The 18,257-nt window shown below is 44.5% G+C and overlaps 1 protein-coding gene across 2 annotated transcripts in view; it reads right to left on the reverse strand.

The window, feature by feature from the left end:
* The window catches only part of SP4 (Sp4 transcription factor), a 165,932-nt gene that overhangs the window by 85,325 nt on the left and 62,350 nt on the right, over positions 1-18,257 (reverse strand). For both annotated transcript variants that reach the window (XM_086941720.1, XM_086941719.1), the window contains exons 4-5: positions 2,201-2,432; positions 1,816-2,015 (exon numbers count right to left, since the gene is read on the reverse strand). In XM_086941720.1, the coding sequence (XP_086797846.1) occupies positions 1,816-2,015; positions 2,201-2,432 (432 nt within the window). The remainder of the gene's footprint in view (positions 1-1,815; positions 2,016-2,200; positions 2,433-18,257) is intronic.

Below are 18,257 nucleotides of genomic sequence, written 5' to 3' on the forward strand. Positions count from 1 at the left end.
TAGAAATGACGCATCGTGGGATTGCGGCAGAAGAAACCGATGCAGTGCCGATTGCCGCCGCCTCATCGATCACCAGCACATCCCGGATTTCCACGCAGCGGCACGTTTTCCTGACGCATCACTTGCAAACCAGAACCATGTTCGAGTCAACAGATCACTTCCCTCTGCAGTCCAGATTTGACGCATCACTTCTCTTGCGTGCAGCAGAACTGTTGCATCACCTCCCCGAGGACTCCGGAAATGATGCATCTCTTTGTTTCTCAGCGCTTCCCTACTCTGCAGCTGTTAGGCCTTGAGAATTTTGATGCATCAACAGGTCCTTTGTGTAGAATCACGCATCCATAGTTTTCTATGGACCAAGTTGCTTGAAACCTTTTAAAAGTCATATTGTTATTACATGTTTGTTGGATTTTAAACATTTTGGTCTTGTTGAGTTTAGATAAAGATACTTTATTTTTCCTAGACTGGTGTGGTATCCATATGTGGTGTTATCACTGTATTACTGTGTGTTTTGAGTACAAATACATTACACATTACCTTTGGGTATCGTGCCATGCTATACAGAATACCTCAATGCAAAGATGAGAACGAATTTAGTACCAAAGCACTCAAAAAGAAGTCCAATTGAGTAATTTGAGTTATCACAATGACAATTATTCCAATGAGACGAAAACCAAACGTTTGTCATCAGCAACGTGTATTCAACAGAGAAACAGCCAACACGTGTTTCGTCACAATGAGGTGACTTCTTCAGGGCTGTAGGTACATATACAAAAAAAACACATTTTTGTTTACAATATATTCCAATGACATTACAATTATTCATGAAGTGGAAAGTCACCGTATTTGTCACCACCAAGAGAGGAGGGATTTGAATCAACATTTATGGGAATAATTGAAATGGTGATAACTCAAATTACTCTATTGAACTTCTTTTTGAGTGCTTGGGGACTAAATTCAGTCTCCGATTTTACTTTGTTTTTCAATCTTACAAGATGGTTAGACAATTGCGATTTGACTGAAATGTATGTTAGGAATAAGTTGTCTTAATCAAGTTCATCTTTAAAATGAAAAAAGCAAAAAGAAAATTGTTGCCTCCTTGAGGCAGATTTCTTACATACACTGTAAAATATGTACAGTGTATCCAACACTTATGTGGAAATACTCTATTGTTTAGAAATACAAGACAGAACCCCATGATAGTCAAGAAGCATGACAGCAACAGTACTATCCCACAGCTAGATGGCCACTGCTTCATAATACAGTGGCGTTAATCTCCAAAATGGTCTTCCATAACATTCTGTAGTGGGGTAATAGGAAATACTGGCTCTGTACATGATTCACACAGGATGCAATATTATTTTAATAAGGATCCAACATTTTAATAATAAACGGGAAACCCAAAAATAACACTTACCTTTCCAATATAATTTACAGAGTGGATCTAATGTCTACATTACTGGAAAAACAGTAACTAACTGTGAACATGTTGCAGTACCATAGGTAAAAAGAATGCCGTGAGCTTTTGGTTTCTCTTAGTTACATGTGCTATGCATGTGGTCTAAAGTATTATTATTGAAGGTTTAGGGCCTTCTTTCATACTAAAATACAAAGAAGAACATGCACACCTACATAACAAACATCTCACCATGGAGGCATGTAAATAGGAGGCCAGTAGATAAGAGAGTAAACTTGGTTCTCTTTGCCCTTTAGCAGTAATTCGTACAATCAAGATCTCAAGTTGTTTCTAATCACATGTGAGTGAACTGTAAGTTAAAAAACAATATACTTAAATTAAAACGGAGACATTCCCACCTGTGTGAGTTCTTCTATGCCTCTGAAGCTCATCACTCCGTGTAAATCTTTTGCCACAATATATCCAGTTGCAAACAAATGGTCTTTCTCCAGTGTGCCAACGTAGGTGTGCCCGTAAATGAGACGTCTTGCCATAAACCTTTCCACATCCCTCAATGTGGCATATGTGTTGCTTCTTTTTCCCTGGTTCATTAGTGCTTCTAACAAAATGAAAAAGTTAAACCTGGTTTAGCCTTAATTAATTTAAAGTTCATAATTAAAATAAAACAGTGATCATAACCATTAAAGGAATGCAATCAAATCAACATCAAATACATTAATTGCATAAATAATTGTTAAAGCAAAATAAAGAGACATAAAAGTCTACAAATGAGTAGATGTGTACCTTCCTTCACCTTCCCGGCAGTTCGGACATGAACATGCAACTCTTCTGAGCCTTTTGCCAGGTGTTACTTCCTGGTCTGAAGATTGCTGGGACTGCTGCAATTGCACTTGGGCGATCTGGTCCGGACTAAGAGCACTAATTGTGGCATTACTAATTCCCCCAACTGAAACAGTCACTGGGGTTAATGTGGCTTGCTGCAGTTTCAATCCTCCTTCCTGTCCTTGCTGTTGACCTGTAAAATATTAATTATCAAAACTGATACAATAGAATGTCGAACTTCTTGCAAAATCTATGAAACGTCAGTCACTTTCTGTAATCCAATGTGTGCACAGCCTCCATTCTCTGGCTGGAATAGGACCTCAACTTTAGAAGTTAAAAAAAATGTGATGCCAGTATATATTATGTTTTCCTAAGCATCCTTGGACCTAGTGCTCTACATTCCTTGCATGTCACGATTAATAGTTATGAATTTCAAACAGTTATCAAAAGAACTGTGAAGGACATTTGTGGGCTCTGTATGGTAGGGTAGAGTTAGTTAAGGAGAACTGCTAACATATTTCATTTAAAGACATTGTTAATTTAAACAACTGAAGTACTGTACATACGGATCTCTATTTTTAAAGCATGATAAACTAGAAGACAAAGTGGGAATAAGGACAGTTTACGTCAAGCATCATTTGAATATATCACTCAGATTGTGTGGTCCCAAGCACATGCTATAAGCCATGCACTCAAATGCAAGTAAGATAGCCATTTTTGTATACCCTGCAAAAATTGATGTACTTCTGGAAGTTCACAGAAGAAACCTCTATCCTGTTCTACAGGGCGATAACACCTTTTTGGAAAGTATTCCTTTTTAATTCATAACAGTAAGAGAGATGTCTGATTCTATCCAATGGTAAAGAAAAAAAGTCTAGAAAACTCTCTAGTGACAATCCCATTACTGTCATACAGCTCATATAACTTGGGCAAACGACAAACTCACAAATCTGCCCAGAAACAAAACTCTGAATGCAAGCAAGAAATGGGAAAGACCTGTTTCCAAGCCTATTGTAGATAAAGACTGCGAGTGTTCTGGTGTAGTCCGGGGCTTCTTGGTATTGGGATGGGTGAGAACCGACGTTGTCAACGGGTGTTCCAGGATCAAAAAACAAATGTATTTTAACAGCACAACCAAGTTACTGTTTTGGGGCAACTAAGTGTCACAACGACAACGTGTCAAACAATACTCGAGACAGAAGAAGAGATTAAAACTCACATATAGAATTATTTTTATTTTTAAATGTATTTATTGGTTGTTACATTAAACGCAACATTTGCGGCAAGGTTTGCCTTCCCAATACACTATTGGCGATCATGCAATGAATACACACATCGTAGAGTGGAATATACAGAGTATGCATATATCAACAATAAACTGAAGGATTTATTCGTATGGGCTGGTGAGTACTACTTACACCCTGCCGCAATGTCAACTGGGGGTGAGAATAGGAACTGGGAAAGTGGGCATATATTAGAGATAACGGTCGTAGGCTGAGACTGTTGAGAGAGAAATGCATAAACGTAGGTAGGTGTGCTTGTTGAGATGGTGTTACTAAGTGCAGCTGGGCAGGAAGTGCGGCTGAGTGGGTCTATGATGAGAGGAGGGGTGGAGATGGAAGAGAAAAGCCTCCCAGGCAATCCTTTCTGCCGTACAAACTAGGGAGGTCAAGAATCATCACTTCCATCTAGGTCTCTAGATATGGAGTCCGACACATGCGCGTGGCAAGTGATGACCACTGGGTTGGTCAGCATGGTTCACAGGGGGAGATCATCATTTCCCAACTTTTGCAGGAAATGTATGAGAAGGGTAGCCCACTAAGGAGAGATGGGATGTTTGCGGAGATGTTGGACCTCCTCATAGCGGAGGGCTTCCTCATTGCCCCTTGTCAAACCGCCACGGATGGAGCCATCAGCGATCGCCACAGGACTGTGAGAATATGTTCAGCTAGGAGGAGGGCCATGGCCGTGCAAGCATTTTGTGAAGTGGAGTTCAGGAGTGAGGGAGAGGGCCGAGATCAGACTCAGGCTCATCTTGGGAGCTGCGGGGCCTTCAGCCATGTGTCAGTTGGCACAGCTCTAAGGTAGGGGCAGGCTCCAGGCATCAAGGCTGCTGCCGATCAGTGCCGCGCATGTTTTTATTTATTTTATTTATTTATTTAATTTATATGGAGCGTTATAACCACAGGGGTCTCTAAGCGCTGTCTGTCCAGATTTACGTGATAAGATGTTACATTCACTTGAAACCAACTGTGCACCTAAGGTCTGCTCCATGCTTGTTTAAACAATATAGTTTTTAGTTTTTTTCTGAAGAAAAGTAAGTTACTTTCCTTCCTGAGCTCTGGATCCAATTTGTTCCATAAAGCTGGGAGCGTGTTGGAAAACGCACGACCTCCCACCGTGGTCAATTTGAAGCGGGATTGGGACAGAAGAGTGGCGTCCGATGAACGCAGAGTCCTACCCGGTGTGTAGGGGGATAGTCGGGATTTCAAGTATTTTGGTGCTTTGCCATACAGGGCCTTGTGAGCGATGCACAGTCCTTTGAAGACAATTCTCTGACGAATTGGGAGCCAGTGCAGCTCCTGCATCAGGGGAGAGGCATGAGCAGTCCTGGGTTTTTTAAATATCAGCCTCGCTGCATCATTCATAACTCCCTGTAGTTTGTCCAGCAGACGCTGGGGCAAACCTAAATATAGGGAGTTCCCGTAGTCCAGCCTAGCCAGAATTGTGGCTGAGACCACGTGTCTCAAAGTAGGGAATGAAAGTAGGGCAGAGATCTTCCTTAGTTGTCTTAGGAGGCCTATGCAGGTGCCCACTACGGTGGTAACTTGTTTTTCCATGGATAATTTGTTATCCACATATAGGCCTAAGCTTTTGACTGCGACTGCCGGTTTCGGTGGTACGCCCAGCTCCCTAGGCCAAAATTTCTCGCTCCAAGGGTTGCCCGAGATGGAGATGGGCAACACTTCCGTCTTATCCGGATTGACTTTCAGAGAGTTCTCGGACATCCAGTTGACTGTGGTTTTCAGTATGTCCTGTAGCCTAGTGGATGCTCCCGGACCATCATCCAGCCGGATGATTATCTGGGTGTCATCGGCATAGTTATACACTAGGCAGTCCATCCTATTCAGGAGAGCAATTAGTGGCTGCAGGTAGATATTGAAAAGTAGGGGTGACAAGGCAGAGCCCTGTGGGACCCCGCAGGTGATCGGAGCAGGGGTGGAAAGTAGATCACCCAGCTGCACTCGTTGTGTCCTACCTTGCAAGAATGATGTAAGCCATGCATGTGCTGTACCCATGACGCCAAAGGATCTCAACCGCGACAGAAGCTGTTTGTGACACACGGTATCAAACGCCGCGGAGAGATCCAGTAGTATCAGGGCGCTCGGTGTTTTTACATCAGCCCGAGTTCTTAGCTCATCTAGAATGGATAACATGACTAGTTCCGTGCTATGATTAGCACGGAAACCTGCCTGATTAATCTCCAGCAGGTTGTTACTCTCTAGATGGCCCGAGAGTAGAGCTAACACATGCTGCTCAATCACTTTAGCCAAAAAAGGCAACTGAGAGATGGGCCGGAAATTTTGCAGACATTTTTTGTCTGCACCAGGTTTCTTCAGTAAGGGGATCAGGCGAGCCTCTTTAAAAGCTAGAGGGATCTGTCCTGTGTGAAGAGAAGTGTTCAATAGATGCAGGACCTCTTCCTCAATTCCTGGCATTGCCACCTTGAATATGTCAGGAGGGCAAGGGTCCACCAAGGAACCCGATTTAACTCGGCCTATGATTTTAAGTAGTTCCTGTTTGGAGATAGGGGAGAACTCAGCTAATGGTGGGATATTTAACGGGGCGATAAGGTCCGGTAGGCAAGGACATTCGAGGGGTACGGTTTCCGCAATTTCGTCCAAGATATCGGATATCTTCTTTACGAAGAAGTCCTGAAACCTCTGACAGTCCTCCTGAGTGAACTCGGGACTTTGCTCTTTGTTCACCCTGAGCTCCGCCAGGACCCGAAAGATTTCTTTTTGCGGATTTCTTGCAGCAGCTATTCTTTCCTCGAAGAACGCAGCCTTCCTAGATTGTATAGCTAGTTTATAATGGGCTAAGGATGAGACGTATTCTTGCTTGGTGGTGGCGTCATATTTTTTACGCCATGCCCGTTCTTTCTTCCTCACCCCACGTTTCATCTCCCTTAGGGAATCATTATACCAAGGCGCCCCAGCTCCTCTCGCCACCTTCTTCATCCTACGAAGAGGTGCCACCACATCAATGGCACTCCCCAGTTTATGCTGGAGGTGTCCACATAGAGCATCAACGTTGACATCCTGCTCTTTTGCTGAAGGGCGGTGTCCTAAGAGGTGAACCAATTTCTCCCCAACAAGATTTCTCCATTTGCGGGCCGTTTTCCAACCCTCCCCAGGTTTGGACAGGGGGCCCCTCAATATGAGTCTACCCTTTATTAGAGAATGGTCAGACCAAGCACAAGGGAGGATTTCCGTAACGCCCTGGGCTGGCATGGTAGTCCAGACTAAGTCGAGCACATGTCCTTTCTCATGTGTCGGTCCCTTGACCTGTTGAGTAAGACCTAAGGAGGAAATCGCCTCCTCGATCTGTAATGCTTGACCTTCTTTGGGGGATTTTTCCCAATGATAGTTGAAGTCCCCGACAATCACCATTTTATCATATCTTGTGCACAGGTCCTGGACCAGTCTCACGAAGAGAGTGGGGAAGTCTGGCGACGCCCAAGGTGGCCGATATACCACCAAGAACACCACACAGACCGCTCCCCGCCTGAGCTTAACCCCCATAACCTCTGCTCCTCCGAGGGTTTCAGAGAGGAACCTATCGGCACGGAGGCATGACTTATATAGAAGGGCTACTCCTCTTCCTCTCTTGGCTCCCTCCCTGTTGAAATGAATTGCCAAATAGTTATCTGGAAGGGCCGCCACTAAATCTGGCGCTGAGCAATCCTCCAGCCATGTTTCGGTGAGCGCGAGGACGTCTAACTCCCCGTCTTCCAGAAGTGTGAAGACCTCCAACCTATGGCTCTGCAGAGAGCGGGTATTCAATAGACCGTAGCTCAGGGTATGGGTGTTGGAAGAGCGCTGTCGCCCTCTAATGCTCCTAGGTGAGATTAGCAAGCCCTCGCAACCCAGCCGATGTATGGTAGCCGGCTCCAGGTGGGACTTACCCAAGTTAAGCTGCAGTAAGTCACCCCTTGAGTAAACCACATTCTGGCCGGGGGTTCTGGCCCCAGGCCCCGGATGGTCACGGATGGGCAAAGATGGGCTCACCTCTGGCGAACCTCCGGCGCACCTATGGCGCGCCCGCTGCGCGTAACCGCTGCGCGTTTGCTCCATGTGAGCTTTAAATAGGAGGCTGCTGATGGTCCTAGTACAACCACTAGACCGTCAGCTCTCCAAGATGGCCCCCGGAAGTGAGGGTGAAAGGGCTCCCTCTGTACCGCGTTAGACACTCCCTCCACAACAAACAGCACAAGCTGCGGTGGAACGGGGAGGTAAGCTGTGAAATCTGCACAGGAAGGTGACTTTACTAATGTGCCCACAATGGTTAAAATAATACCGTGCAAATAATAATCATTTACAGCAGTAAAGCGGCGGTTTTAAAATAGAAAGTTGCAAGTAAAAAGCAATAACGTGCTAGCGTGGTCAAGCTGCTCCAGCAGCGCGTCTGCAAACAGCGTTTCAGTGTCAGTAAATGCTTGGTTCTAGCGCGGCAGGAAATGCTCGCCCTAAATAGGAGGCTGCTGATGGTCCTAGTACAACCACTAGACCGTCAGCTCTCCGAGATGGCCCCCGGAAGTGAGGGTGAAAGGGCTCCCTCTGTACCGCGTTAGACACTCCCTCCACAACAAACAGCACAAGCTGCGGTGGAACGGGGAGGTAAGCGGTGATATCTGCACAGGAAGGTGACTTTACTAATGTGCCCACAATGGTTAAAATAATACCGTGCAAATAATAATCATTTACAGCAGTAAAGCGGCGGTTTTAAAATAGAAACTTGCAAGTAAAAAGCAATAACGTGCTAGCGTGGTCAAGCTGCTCCAGCAGCGCGTCTGCAAACAGCGTTTCAGTGTCAGTAAATGCTTGGTTCTAGCGCGGCAGGAAATGCTCGCCCTAAATAGGAGGCTGCTGATGGTCCTAGTACAACCACTAGACCGTCAGCTCTCCAAGATGGCCCCCGGAAGTGAGGGTGAAAGGGCTCCCTCTGTACCGCGTTAGACACTCCCTCCACAACAAACAGCACAAGCTGCGGTGGAACGGGGAGGTAAGCGGTGATATCTGCACAGGAAGGTGACTTTAATAATGAGCCCACAATGGTTAAAATAATACTGTGCAAATAATAATCATTTACAGCAGTAAAGCGGCGGTTTTAAAATAGAAAGTTGCAAGTAAAAAGCAATAACGTGCTAGCGTGGTCAAGCTGCTCCAGCAGCGCGTCTGCAAACAGCGTTTCAGTGTCAGTAAAATCTTGGTTCTAGCGCGGCAGGAAATGCTCGCCCTAAATAGGAGGCTGCTGATGGTCCTAGTACAACCACTAGACCGTCAGCTCTCCAAGATGGCCCCCGGAAGTGAGGGTGAAAGGGCTCCCTCTGTACTGCGTTAGACACTCCCTCCACAACAAACAGCACAAGCTGCGGTGGAACGGGGAGGTAAGCGGTGATATCTGCACAGGAAGGTGACTTTACTAATGTGCCCACAATGGTTAAAATAATACCGTGCAAATAATAATCATTTACAGCAGTAAAGCGGCGGTTTTAAAATAGAAAGTTGCAAGTAAAAAGCAATAACGTGCTAGCGTGGTCAAGCTGCTCCAGCAGCGCGTCTGCAAACAGCGTTTCAGTGTCAGTAAATGCTTGGTTCTAGCGCGGCAGGAAATGCTCGCCCTAAATAGGAGGCTGCTGATGGTCCTAGTACAACCACTAGACCGTCAGCTCTCCAAGATGGCCCCCGGAAGTGAGGGTGAAAGGGCTCCCTCTGCATGTCGCTCTTCCCACATGCCTCGAGTCTGGCGCCAGAGCGGATGCAGTGAGCGGGGGCACGAGAGCGCTGGCAGGTATAAGGCAAAGTCCTACTGAATGTCTCCCTGGGTCCAGCTCCTTCAGGAACGAGCCAGCAGCTCAGCGTGGGCCAACTCCGCTGCCACTCACGGGCTCGCAGCGCAGGATCGCTGAGTGGGCACTTCTGTCTATGGGTCAGACGGCGGGTAGGCCTCAAATGTTGAATAGGGGCCGGGATCCATCCCGTGCCACTGCGGAGATAGCAAGGACATCACACACGAGGCAGCTGGAATCGCCCAGTGGCCCGCGGTGACCGCCCAGGAGCCCAGGAGCCGCAAGGCCTGAATAAGCAGTGCAGGTAGGGGACGATAATGGCAGCAAAGGGGATCAGGTCCACCATGGAGTAAGGTGTGGAGGTCTCCAGGCACCCAAGGCAACCATGATGCTGGGTCTCTGACCTAGAAGGAGGCCAATGTACAGGCTGACGACCGGAACTTCACCTAGTTGCGCCCCCAAACTTGTATTTAGTATGATGAGGTACATATCAGTTTAAAAACATCAATGTCTAATCATTGCTTTGTGTTAGCTGTTAAATATTATTATGTATTTTCTAAGTAAATAATTCAGTTTAAAAATCTACAATTAGAAAAACAAAAGGTGCTTGCTCATTCTGGGAATCAGATATACTACAAACGTTATAAAAGCTCCTTAACACTTGGTGCTATGGGCCCGATTTAGAGTTTGGCAGATGTTACTCCATCTCAAACGTGACTGACATCGATCTGCTTTATTACATGTGCATTATATCCTGTAGGACTTGTAATAAAGGCAGGCGGGATATGAGTCACATGATGATAAACTCTAAACCAGGCCCTAAATTTCAGTTAACACTAGATGCAGTGTAAGGCTTGCTTTGCGACATCTCTAGAAATTTTGAAAGACATTTTCCCTATATGTCATAGTAGGAGCAATCCCTCAGTGAAGGGACTGAAAGAAGAGCTACAGATGCAAAACCTAAATTCCATCACCCAAAAATGTAAATCCCTAAACCAACCACCAAAATAATCTTGGATCCCGAAAAGCAAAGAGTCTCTGGTACTCAAGTCGATGATATATTTAGTGACTTGATACAAGACTACTGGATCCAGACAGGCTTACTCTCCAAAATACTTAGATCACAAGAATGAATCTACATTTCAGGACCCAAATTTTAGTTTTATTTTTGGCAAGGACTTAATGGACTAATGAGCCAGTATTGCTAGGTAGGTCATGGGGTATTGTATCCTTAAGGGCGTATATATAAAAATCGACTGGTTAAGCTTTTCCAGTGGTAGGCATACCCACAGGACACGTGGCAACCACAGAACCAGGAGCAAGAATGAAAGTGAATGTTCCAACCAGGACTAACTCCGACACGGTCTTGTAGGCTAGCTATAAACTTTGTCTTTAATCTAGGATATCTCTGGAACCACACGAGCTAGAGGGATGGGTCAAAACTATTCTGGAATGACAATGACCGATCCCATTTATATTGTTAGAACAGAGGTCCCTCCCAAAAGAGAATTGGTTATAACATAGAAATTCCAATGGAAAACTATGTCTGCTTACTCAAAGTGGAGGCTTGAATCATTTATTGACAAATCATTTTAGAGAAATTTAAACATAAAAGAGTTAGGGGGTAACACAATGTGGAAATCAAAGGATTTCCAAATCTCAGGCTTTTCGGTGACTTGTAATACAATACACTTTTAAATCACAATACATGAAAAAGTGTCTTCGCTTAGAACACATATAGGTAAGAAAATCAAGCAAAAAGACTATGGTCGACGACGTTTCGATCCCCATATATAATAAGGGGACCATCGTCAGGACACAGAATTTATGCCTGAGAATTATGCCTGTGGTGGAGATAAGAGAACAATAAATCACTTAAGGGGATAGGAAGGGAAAAAAGGAGGAAGGATCTGTGAAAAAAAAAAGGAAGATAAAGGGAATGTCAGCAGATCTCAATCTTTTATGCCGATGGAGTGTACCCACCCTGACGTTCACGTAATTGCTTTATTGCAAGGAATTCCATTTGCAAAATTGACTGCCGCTCAATGAGTGGGGACACAAAACAGCTGTGAATTGAATCACAATTGGTGTAATGAAGTAAAGTCGCCCATGCCATACAAGTCAAGCATTGTTGAAAATAATTATCACTGTACAGGAACTAGTGTCACAGGGATTCTGCTCCTACACAGAACTGTGCATAGAGACTTGGAACCTCAGTGAATTAGGGTGTGCCAAAATCACCTTAGTATTCAAAATCCCCTAACAGACTAGCAATCAGTGTCTCATTGGTTCTTACACACCCCCAATGATTAGACAACCCAGAACATGAACTCAGAAAACCTCAGGTAACGTGGAACACATGAACACTCTTTCGTTATACTAACATATCAGTCCAGAACGAGGAGTAAATGAGGACACGTGCAGATTTGAAATATTTATTTCTAATGCCGTGTTCTCAGACGCAGTATCTTAGCTAATACAAGCACACATATTATACGCAACAAGGTTATCAGCATAGTTACTAGTCCATAAAATACAAAGGGTGAAAGCATGTTAAAATGCTAAAGGGAAAAGGTCTAAATAGAACCTCAGTCTTACCCTCCCTTGCTAGTATATTATATTATAGAAGGTCTCTTTGGATTTTAGCAGGGCAGCCCCATACCGCTGGTCTTAGTAGAAAGGGATCACATCATCTTCTACACCAACTCTCTGCATGCGGATATTCATCAAGTGTGTGTGCAACGCGCCGAAAGTCAGAGTTGTCCACAGCTGCCTATGTGTTATATCTAAGAAGTGCGCTGATCAGACCGAAAAACCGCTGTGTTGAAATAACCTTGAAGGCTTCTGCACTCACTGTTCAGACATAGCTTACCAAGCAAAGCTGATACTATAGGAAAACCTATTATTCTCGTGTGAAGCAAAATATTCTACTAGGCTTAAAGCATTAATAACAATTTGTGCCATGTGCAAAAGCAGCAGAGAGGTAAAATGGCGTTTAAACTACTAATAAGCTCATGCTAACTTAACACAGTGTAAAGGCAAAGCCTATCTACATGACACTAGATCTACAATAGTTATAAAACATACCCCGTGATTAACTCATAATGACAAGCTCTCATTTTCAATTGTGATTTAAATCAAGAACCGAAAAGTAATGGAATGGATCTAGTCCGCCTGAAGGGCAGTTTGAATAAAAAGGGTGATTTGAGTTTATCATGGTGATCACAAATTCGACACTTGCTAAAAAGTATGTCCAGTAAAAACACTTACCCGTGCCAGGTCGGTGGAAGGTTTAGCAAAATCCTAGAGTGCTCGGGTGTAGATAAATGGGCATAGGAGGATAACCTTGCCTGGATCTGTAAAGGATCACTCAAGGAGTATTCCGTATTGGGCACGGTCACAAAAAGGGCACGCTCCGTGAATGTGGGAGCTGGGTTTCTCTTAAGTTGCGTCAAGGCAGGGAGCGACGGAATTATGCCGGAGCCGGAAGTCCGGATCGGTCAGAATGAGCGCATGCTCAGACCTTGTTAATAAGTTACTTATCCCTGAGGGCGAATAGTCGCCATATTGAAAGGGGAAGGCATCATGGTAAATTCATGGAATGACTAATGATGTGCAGGGATTGTGAGTGACCCAATCTATTTGGGTTGTTCATATGTATAAAGACATTGCGAGCAGTAGAGAAGCGACACAATAGCGCATAAAAAAATAGTCCCAGTTGGGATACCAAGGGTCAAGTAGAATTGTCACTATTCAGAATTCTAACGTGAAGTAAAATGTAGCATGCGTTCAGTGGCAATAAAGTGACGGCAGAACAACGCATAAATAAATCAGAAAGGATAGAAAAAGTCACAAAGTAATCAGTTGCTAGCAGAAGGAATGCGCACCGGCAATCTGAATCCAGTAGAGCCAGAGAGGCAAAGAGAAATTAGATACAAAAGTGACACCATCTAAGGAAATTATAGGACAACAAATAATAAGTTAAAGGGGAGCGCTTATCCGAACAATACATGAAAGGTTAAAAGAGATCCCATTTAGCAGCCACGAATGACTCGTGCAGCATATATAAGAATCCGTATGCCAAGGTACATATTTACATATGGCAGACAAGTCACAGTAGGCCTGATCAATCATTCATTTTGTTTAGCCAGGTATGTAGGCTATCAGTTCGTATCATCCATTTAAGTTCCCAGTGGCCTATTCTAGCCAGCAGGACCGTATTCCATGTTTAATATGTGACAATCAGCGCCCCTTGTTCCTCTGGGATTGAAGTGCTAGAGACTGAGGCACTATACAGGCACACAATGGGTGAAGATCACCACTCTCAATGAAAGGAGATAAAGTGGTGGCTCCATTACTCAGATGATGCAATCAGTGATTTTTCCTCTGAGTCAGCTGTACTGCACCACTTGGGTGATCTCAGTCCAGAGGAAACACACTACCCATTACTCTTCCATTTAGGTAGGCATTGAGGAGGCATTCCTGTGGATCAAGTGGAGGCCATCTAGGACGATGCAGTCCAGCTGATGACTGCAAGGTAGGCTATCTTCACACGTCATGGGAGCAAGGCTTCTTGGTTGATTCCCAAACTTAAGTGGAGTTCACAGCGAGGGTAGCACAGATTCTTCTACTGGTCCAATGTCTTCTCGTCTACACTGGGGTCCTGGTCTCTATGAATCCCTGAGGACAAACACCAAACCCTATTTTGTCAGAAAAGACCAGTACATACTCCTCTGACAGGCAAAGCAAGAGGATAGGGCTAGCCATAAAGCTTGCAACAGCTAAATGTTTACACACTCCTCCAATTCTGCCACTCCTGGTATACAGAATTTTCAGGCTTATGAGCAGATATTCCCCATTCGGACCGACAAGGGTTGGCTGCGCTATGTGTTGCATGCATCTGTTAGAACACAGGAAGCGGGAAAGGGTCAGTGAATTCCTCCCAGGACTAGGAACAATTCTCCGGGTGAAGGGAATGAGCTGCAGATTTCCTTAACCCACAAGATATGTATAATTCTGGGGAGGTGGGACTATAACAATAACAATGAAATGCAGGCCGTGCTGGAATTACTAGCTTGACTTAAATGTGACTTTTGTGCAGCAAGCAGACATAACATACCCCTTTCTTGTATGCACAAGACATGATAAACTTAAAAGAACCCTGAGTTTCATATTCAGAAAGACGCTACACTTAGTGTCTCCGTTTCTTCAGAGTTGAACTTCTAAAGGCAAAAAAAATAAAATAAAAATTATAAAGCACCTTCAGTGGAACCACATTATTTATTTATTTATATTCTTATATAGCGCAGGACTGGACCCCCGAAGGGGTATCTCCGCCCTTGCGCTTTTAGTTAAGAATTGCCCAGTTGGTCCATGGTCTATAGGATGGTTGATAATTTATAGTTTTTAGGAAGTCGAGAATAAGAAAGTTTTTAATGATTTCCTGAAGGAGGAATAATTAGTTGTTTGTTTCAGAGTGGGGGGTAGAGAATTCCAGAGGATAGGGCCCTCGTAGGAAAGAGCTCATCCTCCCTGCCTAGATCTCCTAATCCTGGGCATCTGCAGTAGTTGTAGCTTATTGAAATGCAAAGAACGTCCCGGAATGTAGGAGTTACATTTTTCAGACAAATATTTAGGGCTAATGCCAAACAAACATCGGTGTATAGTGCAGCAGATTTAATTTTAATGCGTTGCCGCACCAGCCGCCAATGGATTTTGTCCAGAAGGGGGCGTGAGGAAGTCCTGGGCTGGACATTAAGGACAAGTCTCGCCGCAGTGCTTTGGACTACTTGTAATCTGTTGAGTTGTTCCTCATTGGCTGAGAAGAAGGAGACCATTACAGAAGTCCAATCTACTGATCACCAAAGTCTGGACAAGTGTTTTCCTGTGACTATCAGGCAGGAAAGGAAAAACCCGGCGTAGTAGTCCGATGATACAGAAGCAAGATCCGGCAACTTGACCTACATGTTCTTAAAGTAGTAGTGCCTGATCTAATCGCACTCCCAGGTTTTTCACAGTCTGTTTAGGGCTCGGTGCTGGTTCTAAGTCCAGAGGCCACCATTCAGGGGACCACAAAAGTGTGGCCTCCCCGAACAGCATGACCTCTGTTTTGCCTACATTGCACTGGAGGCAATTTAAAGCCATCCAGTCTGATACTGCCCCCATTCCGTCCGCAAAGGATTTTTTTAATGCAGGCGTAAGAGTCTTAAAAGGGAACAGAAGTTGAGTGTCGTCGGCATACAACACTGGGGTGAACCCATAAGTTCTTACAATGTCCGCCAAGGGGGCCACATACACGTTGAACAGTGTGGGGCTAAGGCATGAGCCCTGTGGCACTCCCTTGGTGAGCTCCCGAGAGATGGAATGATGGGAGCCCAGCCTGACTTCTTGTGTGCGGCCTGAGAGAAAACTCTCCAACCAGGACAGCGCCGTACCTCCTAGGCCTACTTCCCTTAGACGACCGAGAAGTACCTCATGTGACATCGTATCGAAGGCAGCGGATAAATCTAACAGCACCAGAATCATAGATCCCCCTCCATCCAGTTGCATCCTGATGTTATCGGTCACTGAAAGGAGAGCTGATTCAGTGCTGTGATTAGGTCTGAACCCAGATTGAGAATAGTCCAGACCTTCCGCTGCTTCGATATATTTAGATAGATGGGTGTTCACATACTTCACGGCCTCTGCCAGTTGCTGAGTGAGACTGTTCTTCCTGGCCAGTTTTATGTTTTTATAATAGTTAGACTGAGCCTCTTGATGTGCTTTCTTGCTCTCCTCAGTTCTAGTTTTCCTTCATATTTGTTCTATCTTTCTGCATCCCTGCTTCTCTTTTCTAAGTACTTCAGTGTACCAAGCTTCTTGTTTAGAGGGGGGATGTTGCTTATGTAGCTTCAGAGGAGCCAGTATGTCAATATCTTCTATTAGTGAGTTGTTGAATTTGGACAGTGCGGATTCCACACTGTCCTTATCTGTAAGGATAGGTTGTTTCCATATTTTCTGCAGCTCCTCCAAGGATACCTTATGCCACTGTCGACGCAAAATTGGCGGAGAGGGAGTCCTTGGGGGTGGTTTATTCAAACCCAATAAGATGAACTCCACTAGAGAGTGGTCCGACCAACTGATCTCACTAGTGGATAAATGTTGTACCTTGGCACAGTTAGAAAAGAGTAAATCCAAGGTGTGGCCCCCTATATGTGTTGGTCCACTATTCTGCAACTCTAATTCTAGGGTGGATAGATCAGCAAGCATAGATATAGTTTCTGGATGCGTGGGGTTGTCTACGTGAACATTAAATTCACAGAGAAGGATAAAATCTTCTTTGGCTTTAAAATACGGGGCTAGTAGCTCCAGGAGGGAGAGGGTAAAACCCGGATTGGGTCCTGGGGGGCGATAAACTAAAGCTCCTTTCCAAAAGGTTCTAGCAGCTGAACTAATTTTAAAAATCATAGTTTCCAATAGTGGGCTGTGCCTTTGTTCCAATATAGTGACCTTCAAGTCCTCTTTATACATGATGGCCAAGCCTCCACCTGTTTTTTCAGGACGATCTAAGTTTAGGAACTTATAGCCTAATGGAAACCCTAATGTTATCACTGGGACTGTATGGGGTTTCAGCCAGGTTTCTGTTAGGAAACATATATCTGGCTGCAATGTATGCACAAGGTCCCATACCTCATGGTGATGCTTGGCCAAGGAGCGAACATTCAGAAGGAAGCTTTTTAGGCCACCTAATTGTGTGATTTTCGCTTTATTTTCCTTGTTAGTGGGGTTAGCAAGAGATGATTGAAAATGGCAATTAATACATGAAAAGGGGCCCTCTGGACATGGCCAGGGTTCTCTCATACAGCCTACCTGAGGTGTAGATCGTAGATTTAATAGAGCCTGGGCAGAGTACGTGACAGTATTAGTCCCTGAAGATAAAGGATCCAGATGATGAGACCCCATTGCCCCGTACTGTCGCGGACGGGCGTAGACGGGCGCAGACGGGCAGCTCTTTGGCTGCTCTTCGGCGTGTCTTCGGCTGCGCGCGACAGCTGCACGCTCGAAAGGGGGCGAGGGCTAAATAGCCCCAGAAGTGAGAGCACTAGAGCGCTAACCGCTCCAATGCTGCCGGAAGTGCCTTGCTCTCACCTGTTGAGCTCATTGAGTTAAAATATAGAGTACGTGAGTAAAAATACTTATGGCAGGCAGGTACAACTTTACCAAACCTTTAAAGAACTTTCATCCCAACAGGCAGAAAGCTATCAATGTAGTCCTTAAGGTTCTTTGTAACTGCATGATAGTCGCTGCTCTTGAATGACCGAATAGCCTAATTAATATGTTGGCAATAGTAACCAATTTAATGCAGTGGACGAACCTTTCACATCCACCACATTACTTCTGTAGTGTAGTGGATATGAATGGTTCATCCAATACACTAAAGGAGAAAGTCCTTCGGATGCAAGAGCCAGAATAATGTTCTTTTTTTTTTAATGGCGTGACAGAAGAAAAGAGTTTCCCTCACATCCAGAGATTTTCTTTTTAACATTGTGATGTGCAGCCCACTGACATCGCAATGATTTAAAGTGAAACCATTAGGAGCCATTAGAATTCACTCTGATTAGTGCTTGGGGAGGGGCATATTTCAGTCCTCCAAGCATATCCATTTTTCATTCATCCATTTTACTTAATAAACTTATGCATGGCTGATGTACAATGAAATACTATAAGCTGCACCTCATTTGCTGGCTCTGGGTATCACTCGCTTTTGGATAACAAGCAAGCACCATATATTCCTGCGAACAGAAGGGTTTGATGAGCATTATGGTATATTACTTTTGTAAATCGGACATCAGGACAAAAATTACAGATGAAAACGCTTTGACCTGTTGGTATTTTTTTTCTACGTAGGTTCATTATTTTTCCTTTGAATGATTAGTTTCCGTAGGATAACCATGAGCCGTCTACATA

Source organism: Lissotriton vulgaris, chromosome 10, assembly GCF_964263255.1.
Source record: "Lissotriton vulgaris chromosome 10, aLisVul1.2, whole genome shotgun sequence".
In the NCBI taxonomy this organism is placed as follows: domain Eukaryota; kingdom Metazoa; phylum Chordata; class Amphibia; order Caudata; family Salamandridae; genus Lissotriton; species Lissotriton vulgaris.